Raw genomic sequence first — 14,709 nt, forward strand, 5'->3', positions numbered from 1 at the left:
TCGATCCTAGGCATTATGAGTTTTCTGTTAGTACAAATTTCTACCTGTCTCATTCAATCCCAGGCAACGCCGTGCCTTCTACTATTGTATATTTCCACATGTCTCATTCAATCATAGATGATGCCAGGCCATTTTGCTAGCATATATTTTCACCTGTTTCATTCAATCCTGTGCAATGCTGTACCTTCCGCTAGTGTATATTTCAACGTATCTCACACAATCTGGGGTGGTGCTGGGACTTCTGATAGTATATATTTAAACCTTATTCATTCCTGCGTGACACCAGGTCCTCTGCTAGGATATATTTTGACCTTTCACATTACACTCCAGGAGATGCTGGGTCTTCTGATAGTATGTATTTCTACCTATCTCATTCAATCTCGGGAGATACCAGTATTTATGCTAGTATATAGGTCCACCTATATCATTACAATCCCAGGTAACGCCAGGTCCTCTATTAGAATATATTTCAACTTTTCTCATTCAATCCCGGGTGACGCCGGTCCTGCTACTAGTATGCATTCCCACCTATTTTTTTCAATGTGGGGCAATGTCGCGTTTTCTGCTAGCATATATTTTCACCTATCTTATTCAAATTCAGGCGATGTCGGGTCTTCTGCTAGTATATAGTTCTACTTATCTTAATCAATCCTGGACAATTACGGATCTTCTGCTAGTATATATTTCCACCTATCTTATTCAATTCCTGGCAATGCCAGGTCTTTTGCTAATATTTATTTCCACCTGTCTTGTTGAAACCCGGGCAATGCTGGGTCTTCTTCTAGTAGTATTTCAACTAATCTCATTTAATCCCGGGAAACACTGAGTCTTCTGCTAGTATATATTTTAACTAGTCTCATTGAATCCCGGGTGATGTTGGGCGTTATGCTAGTATATATTTTCACCTGTCTTTTTCAATCCCAGGCGATGCCAGGCCTTCTGCTAGTAGTTATTTCCACCTGTCTCGTTCAATTCCAGATACTGCCGGGTATTTTGCTAGTATACATTTCCATTTGTCTCATTCTATCCTGGGGGGATGCCGGGCCTTCTGCTAGTAGTTATTTCCACCTGTTTCATTTAATCCCGGACAACGCCAGGCTTTTTGCTAGTATACATTTCCACCTGTCTCATTCTATCCCAGGCAACACCAGACCTTTTGTTAGTACAAATTTCTTCCTGTCTCATTTAATCCTGAGCAACACCAGGCCTTCCGCTAGTGTACATTTCCACCTTTCTCAGTCAATCTCAGGCGATGACAGGCTCTTTGATAGTATATATTTCTACCTGCCTTATTCAATCCCAGGTGACGCCCAGCATTATGCTAGTATATATTACTATCTTTCTCATTCAATCCCGGATGACGCTGAGCCTTCTGCTAATATATATTTCCACCTGTCTGATTCAATCCCGGGTGACGCTGGGCATTACTTTTTCTGCTAGTATATATTTTCCTCTGTCTCATTCAATCCAGGGCGACGCCGAGCCTCTTCTAGTATGTATTTCCACATGTCTCATTTAATCAAGGGCAACACCAGATCTTCTGTAAATATTTATTTCCACTTGTTTCATTCAGTCCTGGGCGACCCCAGGCGTTCTGCTAGTATATATTACTATCTTTCTCATTCAATCACGGATGACGCTGAGCCTTCTGCTAGTATATATTTCCACCTGTCTGATTCAATCCTAGTATCCTGCTAGTATATATTTTTACCTCATTCAATCCAGTACGATGCTGTGCCTTCTGCTTATATATTATTCCAACTGTCTCATTCATAGTTGGATGCCGCTCATATAGTTTATGAAATCCTCTACCTGGGATGATCCACAAACATTTTAAAAAATAGAAGGCATTACTTATAGAATGTCGCTCATATAGTTAATAACAGCATCTACCTAGGAGGATCCACAAACAATAAAAAATAGAAGGCATTACTTATAGAATGTCTCTCATATAGTTTATGAAATCCTCTACCTAGGAGGATCCACAAACAATAAAAAATAGGAGGCATTACTTTGGTAATGCCTCTCATATAGTTGATAACATCATCCACCTAGGAAGCTAAAGAAGTAGGTATTACTGTTGGAATACCTAACATATAGTTGATAACTTTACCTACTATGTTTATTTTATTAGACATGAAAATATGTCTTACATTTAATCATTTTTCATAATTTTGGGATATATTACTAGTGTCGAACTTTATTTTTGATCATTTTAGTCCACATTATCGCCCCCTCTTACTTAAAAAAAAAGGTTGAGATAATATCTGGGAGGATTATCTCATAAAACACTCATCAACCCATTAATTCACATTTAATCACGCACTAATTCATTAACTTAGATTCAGTATAACATTAAAGTTAATAGGTAAAAGCTTTAGAAAAACAAACGTTGATTAACTCATATTATCCCCCTTTCCTGCTTACTCGAAGAAGAGCATGTAATGTTTGGAATAATGACTCTGCAGTTTAGAGTTTCATATTGAAATGCATTGTTTTTATTTTAAAAGAAACTGGTATTTCGATCTTCATACAGGTAAATATTTTCAATCAATCATAATTTTATTTCTTCCTCATCGATTTTCGGGATACTTTGATATTTTACTTTTTGAAATGCGATAATCACGTTGGTACCAATTTTTAACTTGAAAATTAGTATTTTAATCTGTGTCATAATCTAGTCTGACTATCAACCATTCTTTTATTTAACTATGAAAAGTCGCCATTAAATAGAGTTGATGTCATTTCTAAGCGACATGAGTCAGCATTTTTTCAAATGTACATAAAAACATTAAAAATGATTAAAATTACATAGAAATAACGTTAGAATTTTGTGAAATATTATGACCCTCGCAAAAAAAACTGTCAGTTCACTCACTTAGAATTAATCGTTTTTGCCAAATTTTGGATATTTTTCATCAGAGAATCTGAACTTTATAATGATACCATTTTATCATTGTACGCCGCGTCTGTAAAAAATTTTTGGAAGAGATACACACATACATTTTGCCTTTTATATATTAGACAAGCGGGTGTGCCCAGCATTGCCTGGAGTGTTTGGAGGTGTAAAAGAAAGAAGAAAAAAGTGTTAGTAGTAGGCAGATTCGAACCTGTGACGCGAAGGTGGAAAACGAGATATCTTACCGCTGTACTATAAAAACAAAGGAAGTGAAAAGTGTTTAAATTTAGCGATGTCAATGAAAAGCTGTTGACTCACTGCTAATCAAGTCAAGAGTCGCTGAAGAATTGAAAGTGCATGGGGCCAGTTAAGTCTTATTTTCTTCACAACAAGGTTGTGCCCAGCTCCCAGGTGTCCACATGAATAGCAATTGTCTGATATGACGGGTTTTCCACATAGTGATCAAAGCTAATTGCTTTCTGGATGTCTCCAGCACGAAGCCGGAAAACTGCCTTCGCTTTCAATAGTTTCGTTTTTTTATACTAAAAAGCCAAACAAACAGGCGAGAAGGCAGAATAGCGGAATTTCATAAAATAAAAGTCGCTCAAATAGAGAGCACACACACACACACACGCGCGCGCGCGTGCGCGAACGCGCGCGCACACACACACACACACACACACACACACACACACACACACACACACACTTTTTCGCTTTTATATAACAGACTAGCTGGGAGTACCCAGCATTGCGCAAGTGGAGGATATTGGTACATAGACGAAGCGATGTTAAGAATGGTTTCCACATGGTTAAAATAAAACAAAAGATGGAGAGAGAGGTGGGTAATTAGTTTTCCACACTAACCATTAGGCCAAAGAGGATAGTGAATTGAATGAGTTGGTAATTAATTTTTGCCTGGGTGGAGGATATTGGCACAAGAACGAATTAAAAAAAGATAAAGAGAGAGGTGGGATCGAATTTGAAAATATAGGATAATTAGTCTTCCTCAATTATTAGGCCAAGGAGGATAGTGAATTCAATGAGTTGGTAATAAACTTAAGAATCATAGGAGTCGCCCACATGTGCAGAAATGAACATGGCTTTTAAGCCTGGCCGGGGGCCGACTAAGCTTCCCACTGTCGTTTGTGTTTGAATAGTTTTGCTTTATAATACGAAAAAGACAAACAAACACTCAAGACGATGGCATAGTGGGATTTTTTTAAAACTCGATCAAAAAGAAAACCCTCTTGATAGCCCTGGCGAAGAATCAAGTATTCAGCGACAGACAAGATTTTAATCACAATACAAACTCGTGTAGTGAGTTCAATCTCGGCTGCGGCCACATGTTATGTTACATGAATACACAGAAGCTTTGAGCTTTTCTCTTGTACTTGGATATATAAATACATATCGTTGAAGTCAACTTTTTTCTTCCGTTGAGTTGCGTAAATACTTCCTCCAGAGTGGGCACAGAGTAATGGTGGTTCCTTAATGCCATACTGAGGCCCGTTGAAAAATCAGCACAGATATGTATCTTCGATTTTATCTCTATGGAAAACCATGGTGCCGCCCATTTATTAAAGTAAAATCTCATTAATATGCTATCATTTCCCAGTCTGTCAGGTTCTTTGTTATTTTTTCTAGAGACGCAAAAAGCACATCGTCAGCTGATGTTGTTTATAAGAAAGTGAAATCCTCAAGAAGATGGAGAAAAAACGAATTTCACAAAAATTGCAATTTGAAAAAGTCACATGATCACATAGTGGCAGATAAGGAAAAAATAAAAATAAATATGCAATATACAATCTATCTATATATCTATAAAAGTGAACGTGTCTGTATGTCTGTCTGTGTACATTTCCCTACGCAATAACTCTGTCAATTTTTAGTCTACAGACTTGAAATTTCATATACAGGGTACTGAGATTTGGGAAAATCGATGTGATCGGTTTTCTGCCAGAAATTTCGCTGTTAAGGGGTCAAAGTTCAACGATTTGACCTTTGATAACTTTACCAAACTCCTCCGACAATTTTCGGTCTAAACACTTGAAATTTTAGATATAGGTTTCTTGGACATGGATCTAACTTAATAAATTGATTTGAACCCAAACAATAAATGTTAAGGGGTCATAATAGGGGTCACAGTTAAAAAAATTGACCCTTTTTTTTGTTCAACATACACCCCCAAACACCCGGGCAACGCCAGGCTGAAATGGTAGTCTATCTATATATCTATAAAAGTGAAAATGAGTGTGTGTGTGTGCGTTTGTGTGTGTGTGTGTGTGTGTGTGTGTGTTTGTCTGGGTGTGTCTGTGTACATTTCCCTACCAAGTAACTCTGTCAATTTTCAGTATAGAAACTCAAGATTTGATATAAGGGGTATTAAGCTGTGGGGAAATCTTTTTAATACGTTTTCGGCCAGAAATCTGGCTGTGAAGGGGTCAAAGTTCAACGATTTGACTTTTAAAAGCTCTAGCAAACTCTTCTGCCAATTTTGGGTCTAAACACTTGAAATTTTAAATGTAGGTTACTTGAACATGGATCAAACTTTTTAATTTGATTTGAGCCTAAAACAATAAATGTTAAGGGGTCAAAATTGGGGTTAAAATTTAAAAAAAAAAAATTGACCTCTGCGGTCTTACTCAGCCAATTTCTGATCTAAACATTTGAAATTTTACATAAAGGGTATTCAGACACAGGGCAAGCTTTTCAATCGGTTTGGGTTAAAAATTTGAGCTGCCAAGGGGGTCAAAGTTCAAATCTACTCAGCCAATTTTGGGCCTAAACATTTGAAATTTATACATAACGGGTATTCAGACCTGATGGCAAGCATTTTAATCAGTTTTGGGGCGAAAATTTCGCTGCCAAAAGAACCAAGTTGAAAGAGTTGACCATTGCAGATTCTACAAAATTTCTCTGCCAATTTTGGGTTAAAACACTTGAGATTTTAGATGTAAGTAACTTGGACATGGGTAAAACTTTTTATTTTGATTTGAGACCAAAATAATAAATGTTAAGGGGTCAAAATTGGGGTCAAAGTTTTTTTTTAAATTACCTCTGCGGTCTCTACGAAATTACTCTGACAATTTTTGGTTTAAACATTTGAGATTTTATATAAAGTGTATTCACACGTAAGACAAATTATGAACAATACATATGGCCCGAGCCAAGCCGGGCTGAACGGCTAGTATATCTATAAAAGTGAAATTGTCTGTGTGTGTATGTGCGCAAATTTCCCTACACAATTACTCTGCCAATTTTCAGTCTACTACAGTCAGACACGAGGTTTGACATAAGGGGTATTGAGATTTGTGAAAATCTTTTTGATCGGTTTTCGGTCAGAAATTTGGCTTTCAAGGGGTCAATGTCAGCGATTTGACCTTTGAAAACTCTACCAAACTCCTCAGCCAATTTTGGGTCTAAACACTTGAAATTTTAGATGTATGTTACTTGGAAATGGATCAAACTTTTTAATTTGATTTGAGCCCAAAACAATAAATGTTAAGGGGTCAAAATTGGGGTCAAAGTTTTAAAAAATAAATCTCTGCGGTCTCTATCAAATTACTAAGCCAATTTCTGATCTAAACATTTGAAATTTTACATAAAGTGTAATCAGACATAGGGCAAGCTTTTCAATTGGTTTTTGACGTCCAAGGGGTCAAATGTCAAAAGAGTTTACCTTTGCGGTATTTAGCAAACTATTCAGCCAATTTTTGTACTAAACATTTGAAATTTTACATAAGGGGTATTCAGACATGCAGCAAGCTTTTTAGTTAGTTTTTGGGCGAAAATTTGTCTGCCAAGAGATCAATGTTGAAAACGTTGACCTTTGTAGACTTTACCAAATTCCTCCGCCCATTTTGGGTCTAAACACTTGAAATTTTAGTTATAGTTTACCTGGACATGAGTCAAACTTTTTAATAAATATATACATATGCACATAAATTTATGAACAGTACATAGTGCCCGAACAAAGCCGGGCTGAACTGCGAGTATGAAATATAAGACTATAAAATAAAATGAGAATAAAAATAATATAAAAAGATGTGTAATAAAAACGAAAAAAGAAAAAAACAATTCAAAAGACTAAGACCAAAAAAAAAAAGAAGAAAAATGAAGGGAGACAAGAGAATTTAAAAAATAAAGGGGTGGGTGAAGACGGAGATAGAAAGAAAAAAGAGAAAAATGGGTTTGGTAGTCGATAGGTGAGAGGACTGGAGAGTATAGTGGATGAGGCAGAGTTTCGTAGCCTAATTTACTTAACTGCTGCAGGGTCCGTTTAGCAATGTGTGCTGAGGTAGTCTCGTGGAGGATAATTTCTGTTGACTAATGCTGGGTGTTGTCGAACTTTCTGATGGATTTCATCAATTTGTTGACAGTTGTTCTCTGTCGTAATTGTTTTGATTGTGACTTATTTAAAAGCAACCTACAAGATCTTGCGTTATTCATAACTAGTTGACCGAAACATTGTCATATATATATGTGTGTGTGTGTGTGTGTGTGTGTGTGTGTGTGTGTGTGTGTGTGTGTGTGTGTGTGTGTGTGTGTGTGTGTCAGAGAAAGAAATTTAAAATTGTAAGTTGAACTTTACAATAAAAATTAAGCTTTCTTATTCGGTTTGGATTAACTTATCTATATATAAATACTGTTTTTTTTTTAATAATATTTTGAAGTTTACCATTGCGTATATCCGGTAAACACTACATCCCTTTATATATATATATATATTCTGGCATAGCAACCAGCTCCCCAGAGAATAAATGATATAGAAATCCCCTTATGTAAAATTTATATAGAAAAGTGATCCCCCACTTTTTAAAACTATAATTTATACATATCATTGAAATTACTCGCTTTCAAGGATTTTAATTTTTGTTTTCATTTTCAACACTCTCGAAAACCTATAATAGTGATAATTTTAAAGGATTTTTTTGTGGGTGGAAAGATACTGCACATTTACCAATATTTTAATCATAGCCATTGTTTTCCTAGATTAACTATGAATAACAAAATATCTGATATTTCTCAAAAACCTCTGGCCTTGATAGAGGGGCGACTAAAACTTGCTGCTATGGTTTCAAATGATAACAGCAAGAGGAGACTTGATTCCAAATATTTCTCATATTTTATATCTCCCCTCTATGGTTTTAATACCTAAAGTAAATTTGACAGGTTATTTGATGCTGGAAATATTCATAATCTTACCCTATTTCCAAAAACGGGCGGATATAACATATGAGAAATATTTGGAATCAAGGCTTCCTTTGTTGTTATTTCAAATCATTTGAAACCATGGCAGCAAGTTTTAATCTCCCCCTCCATGAAGGCCAGAGATTTTGGGAATATATATACATAATTATTTACTATAATAATCATTAAATACCTACGGACACTAGTGTTTCATCCTTTTGGGAAGCATCAGTGAAAACCGGCGATACAATCCATTAGCAAGAACCTAATCCATTTGGCTACCATTAACCGTGAGAAATCCTGTTGAATTTAAACATTTATATATATATAAAGAAATGCTGTTGAATTTAAACCTTATATATATATATATATATATATATATATATATATATATATATATATATATATATATATATATATATATATATATATATACTCGCAGTTCAGTCCAACTTTGCTCGGGTCCTATGTGTTGTATATTTGTTTATATTTGAGGAGATGATATATTAAAACGTGTCATGTGTTATCTAGTGGATGTAAGATATTGTTCTTTTAACAGACAGATAATAAACGTATAAATCGAATGTATGTTGTTTAGCCAGGGGACATGATATTGACGTGTAAACTGAATCATGTTGTATCAGACTTATCGCACGGGATATTTTTACAGTTCATATGTAAGAAGAATAATATATGCTTCATACCTTTTGTTTTCTTGAAGAATTCTTCTGCATCTTCCCGCTGCTCCGTGACAACCATGAAGCGATCAGCACCATATAATTGAGACAACTGTTCTTATTTGTGAAACCATTAAAACAACTCTTTATATTTTTGTAATATAAATTTATTAAAGTTATCTCAATTGGTTTTCACAGGATCTGCAGTTTCTACATTTTCTGTTCATACAGCTCGCTCCCAGCTGTCTGTCCACCCTTGTCTACGTCTGTCTGTTCTGGTGGTCAATCCTCAACTCTCTAAATCTCTCCAAAACTAACTACATCACGTGTTCTCTTACGTCACCTAATTACGTGTCTCATACCAATCTAATCCACCTAGTTATTTGTTTATTCAAAACGAAAAGAATGTTTACATCTATTTTCTATTTTCGCATTCCTTTTGCGATTTATGCGTCAATCATTTCTTCCGCAATTTAAATGTTTATTCTTCTACTCATAATAACTGATCCAGCGACCATCCGTCGCTCAAATCAATTAACAAGAATACAATAACAATAATAATAATGTTTTGACCATTGCTTCCGCTTGCCACAGTTAACAGATACTACGCTATGATCACAGCCTAAAGGGTCATAACATTACATATATACTGTTCATAAATTTATATGAATATATATATATATATATATATATATATATATATATATTAAAATTTCAAATGCATATGTATATATATATATTAAAATTTCAAACGTTTACACCCAAAATTGGCGAAGGAGTTTGATAGAATCTTCAAATGTAAAATTTGACCTCTTGGCAGCCAAATTCTCGCCCAAAAACTGATTAAAAAGCTTGCCCTTTATGTAAAATTTTATAATATTTAGACCCAAAATTGGCTGAATAGTTTGCTAGAGACCGATAAGATAAAATCTTTTGAACTTTGATCCCTTGGCAGTCAAATTTTTCGCCAAAAACCGATTGAAGAGCTTGCCCTATGTATGAATACAGTTTATGTAAAATTTTAAGTGTTTAGACCAAAATTGGCTTAGTAATTTATAGAGACTGCAGAGGTCTAGTTTATTTTAACTTTGATCCCAATTTTGACCCCTTAAAATTTTGGGCTCATATCAAATTAAAAAGTTTGATCCATATCCAAGTAACCTACATCTAAAATTTTAAATGTTTAGACTCAAAATTGGCGGAAGAGTTTGGTAGAGTTTTCAAAGGTCAAATCGCTGACTTTGACCTCTTTATAGCCAAATTTCTGGCCGAAAACCGATCAAAAATTTTTTTCCAAATCTCAATACCCCTTATGTCAAATCTCGAGTTAGTAGATTGAAAATTGACAGAGCAGTTTAATAGGGGAATGCACACACACACACACACACACACACACACACACACACACACACACACACACACACACACACACACACATATATATATTTGGAGGAGTTAAAGGAAGAGAATAAAATCAATTCTTTAAAAAGAGACTACTCGGGATAATATAAAGCTCAACAAATTGTTTTAGAGCTTATATATTGATATATTACATTTTTTTTCTCAACTCGAATTAGGGTTCAAGTTTTTGCCTAAAATTTAATCAATATATTCCTATTACTATTCTAATTTATATTTGGGTTAGTAATTACAAAATTAAAGTATAGAAAGTTTATATTCAAGGGAAAATATAAATTAACAAACGCAAAAGTATTGAGCACATTGATTTAATATTTGGTTTCGTTCAACAGCTTCCAGTCACTATCTATAGTTGCACACATGTTTTTTTGCAAAGATTTGTAGGTATTTTGCGCGATTCTTCTTTGTAGAACCCTTCTTGAATATTTTGTAGATTTCTCTTTTGAACATTGATCTTCAATATTTTTCACAAATTTTCAATTGGGTTGAGGTTTGGCGACTGACTAGCCAAATAAGAACGTCAATGTTGTTATTTTTAAACTATTCTTTTGTTAGTTTGGCAGTATGTTTGGGATCATTGTCATCCTGAAACACATAATTGCTATTAAGTACCAACAGATCAGCAAATTTCCGGCGGTTTTTCTCCAGAATATCCTTGTACATCCGCCCATTTATTTTAGCATTGATGATTTCTAATTCACCAGTACCGTTGGATGAAAAATACCCCAATACCATAATCAACCTGTTGTAATATAGGCTGCCGCCATAAGTGCATACGTCCAGAGGTTTTTAGGGAGTTTTGATTCAATGAGTAGGCATCTTGCCATTTCAAAAAGTGTCCGCCACGCTCGTTCAGCAGTCCCGTTTTGGTGTGGCAATCTAGGAGCTGATGTTTCATGCCTGATATGATGGTTAATTAGTAAAAGTTCAAAGTCTTTATTGGTGAATTCCGTACCGTTGTCAGAGCGAATACACTTGATTTCACCGTAGGGGGCCTTGTCGGCTAGATATTTCTTAGTTGCTAGCAGGGTATCAGATTTATTCTTTAAAAAGTAAACCATTATTAAACCTGAATGGTCATCTACGAAACTCAACACATATCTATAATGTTCTCTGGCCATTGGTTCTACGAGACCGTTCAAGTCACAATGCACCATAGATAGGATTTTTTTGGCCTTTTTGTCTGGTATCTTGTTTTGATAGTTTGTCATTTTCCCTTGCATACAGACGTCGCAGTTGAAGGTTTTTGATGTTTGTATTTGCATTCCATCAACTACAGTCGGCAACTTTTTGATATCAGGAATATTGCAGTGTCCAAGAATTTTATGCCATGTCTGTAGATCATGGCAGGCGGTTTTTGATGGGACTACGCTATTTAAATAATATAGTCTTCCATTTTCTTTAATGTCGAATACAGTTTCATTCGGGTATACCAGTTTTGATTTATTTGTGCTAAAGTTTATGTTTGCACTTTGTTTTGTGGCAGTTTGTACAGAAAATATATTTTGTTTAAATTTTGGGATTAGAAGAGCGTTTTCTAGAATACAGAAACACAGTTCATCTTTATTGTTCTTTAGCGGGATTTTCGCATTGCCTCTTTTCAAAACGATATCGTTGACTCGACTCCCGTCAGCTAGTTCTACAAAATGATTTTGTGGCTTAAAGTTGGGATCAAAATTGATAAAATCAGATTCCTTTGTAATCACATGTGCCGTGGCCTCACAATCGACAAGAAAACTATTATTGTTTGTTGAAGCATCAAATGTACACGAAAATAAAAATGTATGTTCGCTAACAGAGCTCTGTACATTTTTATTGTAGTCGCCATTTTGAGTCCTGTATCTACATTGGAAACTCTTGTGATTAGGTCGTCCACAATTATAGCAAATAATTTTTGTACTTTTCTTAGGAAAAAACTTGCTTTTGGCAAAGTTGCGTTTTTTATTCCTGGCATGGGTATAATTCGATTTTGGTGTTTTTATGTGTGTATTTTTAAATTTCATGATATTTGTGGATTCGTTTTTTTCTGTGGTCATTTTTTCAGTTTCTTCGTAACTTCTGAGTGCTCCCTTGAATTGGCTAAAAGTCATGGGGTTTTCTTTCTGGGTTATCACGGTGGTAAATGGCTTGAAATCACTCGGTAATCCCTTAAGGACCATGGAAATTAACAGACTGTCACTTATAACTTCACCAGACATTTTTAAAGAATTTGCAGTTGTCTCGGCTCTTAAATTATATAAACAGTAATAGTTTCGGCTTCCATTCGTTTTAGAGAGGTCAGTTTAGTGTATAAAGAAAAAATGCTTTGCAGCCGTCGTCCAGGGCTTATCTCATTACCAGTGATAGACTTCGGTCATCTAAACACTGTATTAATTCCACGAAGACAGTTGCGTTCTTTTCAATGACGTCGGGGTCGTTTCTGTTTTCAGGTTGTGTTTGTAGTACTTTGTGTAGCTTTTGGATTCGTAGATATCCTAGAAATTTAACTTGCCACAATTCGAATTTTGATTCGGATCCATCGAAATAAAGACGCACGCTGGGCGCATAACCTCTAGAAGTGTAAGCCATTTTGAGTTTCAGAACAGTTTCAGATGGTTCGCTGTTACACACAAGTCCTGGGAGGTGACTTGTTTGTAGTAGACAGTTCCACAGAACAAAATATTCTTACCGTGTCGAGACGGAAAAGAACATGTGAAATTGCTCCAGAAAAGGTTTAATATTTATGAAGCAATTCTGGTTTCTGATTAGTTGGTAGCAGAACGTGAATTAATTTGATTCGTCAGTTCTTAGCAGCATCGTTTATAAATAGAATCGCCCGACTGTGTGGGATCATACCCCACTGATAAACTTCACTGTAGGAATGGTATTCTTTTTGTTGTAGGCAGTGCCATTTTTCAGCTATACCTGCGTTGCTGTATTTCTTCCAAAGATTTCGATTTTCATTTCGTCTGACCAGATTACCTTGTCCCAAAATTCTTGTGGCTTTTTCTCCTATATGTTTTAACATTATTCAAATGTGGTCTGATATGTTGACGCATCCACAATAGAACTGTTCTTGGAAATCTTGAAACAAAACCGGTACGATTTGGAGCACTACTGATTGTATCTTTGCTCATATAAATCCCAGCTTCTCTGAGGTCCGTTTGAATTTCACCACGAATAACAAAGGGGTTTCTTTGTATCTTTCTGCTTACCAACTTTGATTTTCCATTTAATTTCCTTGGTTAACCACATCTTGGAAGATTTGCAACAGCTTCACCAGGGTTTTTCAAATTTTCTAATAACGTTTCCAACTGTACTAAGTGGTAGATTAAGTTCCCTTCATATTATTCGATACCCTTTCTGTGTTTGTGCTCATCAATGATTTTTTTTATGAATATCTATTGACAACTTTTTAGTTTTAAACATTTTATTAAATGAACTGGTTGCCTTTGAAGCAGGTGAACACAAACTGGAGGAATTTTGTAAAAAATATTTTAATATAAAACTCTCTGATTGGTCAGTGATAACTCGCTTGCATTATTGCAACATACAAAGCAAAAGTCATTTAAAATTATTTTAGAAAAGGAATTGTTTCCGTGTATCCAATACTTTTGCGTTTGTTAATTTATATTTTTCCTTAAATATAAACTTTCTTGGATTTTGTAATTACTACCCCAAATATTAGTTAGAATAGTAATGGGAACATACTGACCAAATTTTAGGTAAAGTCTTGAACCCTAATTAGTAATTAGAAGAAAAAATGTAATGTATCCAATACTTTTGCATGGTACTGTATATACGTGTGTGTGTGTGGTCTCCCGTATAGGTAGAATTGTGGCAATACTCTCTTGTAAAAATAATTTCTATTGTGAGTATCGGCAAGAGAAAATATGAATCCATAAATAACATAATTTACCTTAGATATAATACTGAGCCGACGATGATCAGAATTATAACGAGAATTGCTGCACTGCATCCGATGGCCACAAAGATCCACTTCTGCTTAGGATCGTCAGGTCCTGAAAATATCAACAATAAAACAAATTAAAATTCATGAGTTAAAAGGTGTTTACTTCATGAATGCCAAGCCCATAGTTCAACACTCACACATGTAAGTTAAAACAGATCAAACCTATATTTTATAAACGTCAGTGTTAGAATATTAGTATGACTTTAAAATAAAAAAAGGACTTGTGTGTTATTAAAAAATGATAATGAGGATGTTGTAGGCCAAAGGAAATGGTTTTAGAATTTATTTTTGTCTACTCATAATTCATGAGTGATTTTGTTTGATTTTTATACTTTCGTATAATTTTACTTCTTTTAAATTGTTTTAAATATTATTTGAGACATTCTTTTGAAGAGAGTTTATTTCAAATTTCTTGGTAATAAGATAACATTTCGATGCATGGTTAACTTTTTGTATGAAAATCGCTTTCGACAAGGCAGGAAGCCGCTTGATGTAAGGAGCTAAAATTAAAAATATAACTTTAAAATCAAAAACTAGCCAACGATAATTGTTATATGGATAGATTCTGA

The 14,709-nt window shown here is 34.9% G+C and overlaps 1 protein-coding gene across 1 annotated transcript in view; it reads right to left on the reverse strand.

Moving 5' to 3' along the window:
* The window catches only part of LOC145266449 (uncharacterized), a 303,389-nt gene that overhangs the window by 26,232 nt on the left and 262,448 nt on the right, over nt 1-14,709 (reverse strand). The window contains exon 25 of the mRNA XM_080122125.1: nt 14,087-14,189. Within this exon, the coding sequence (XP_079978251.1) occupies nt 14,087-14,189 (103 nt within the window). The remainder of the gene's footprint in view (nt 1-14,086; nt 14,190-14,709) is intronic.

Source organism: Euprymna scolopes, chromosome 41 (assembly GCF_053919585.1).
Source record: "Euprymna scolopes isolate OS-2025 chromosome 41, ASM5391958v1, whole genome shotgun sequence".
In the NCBI taxonomy this organism is placed as follows: Eukaryota; Metazoa; Mollusca; class Cephalopoda; order Sepiida; family Sepiolidae; genus Euprymna; species Euprymna scolopes.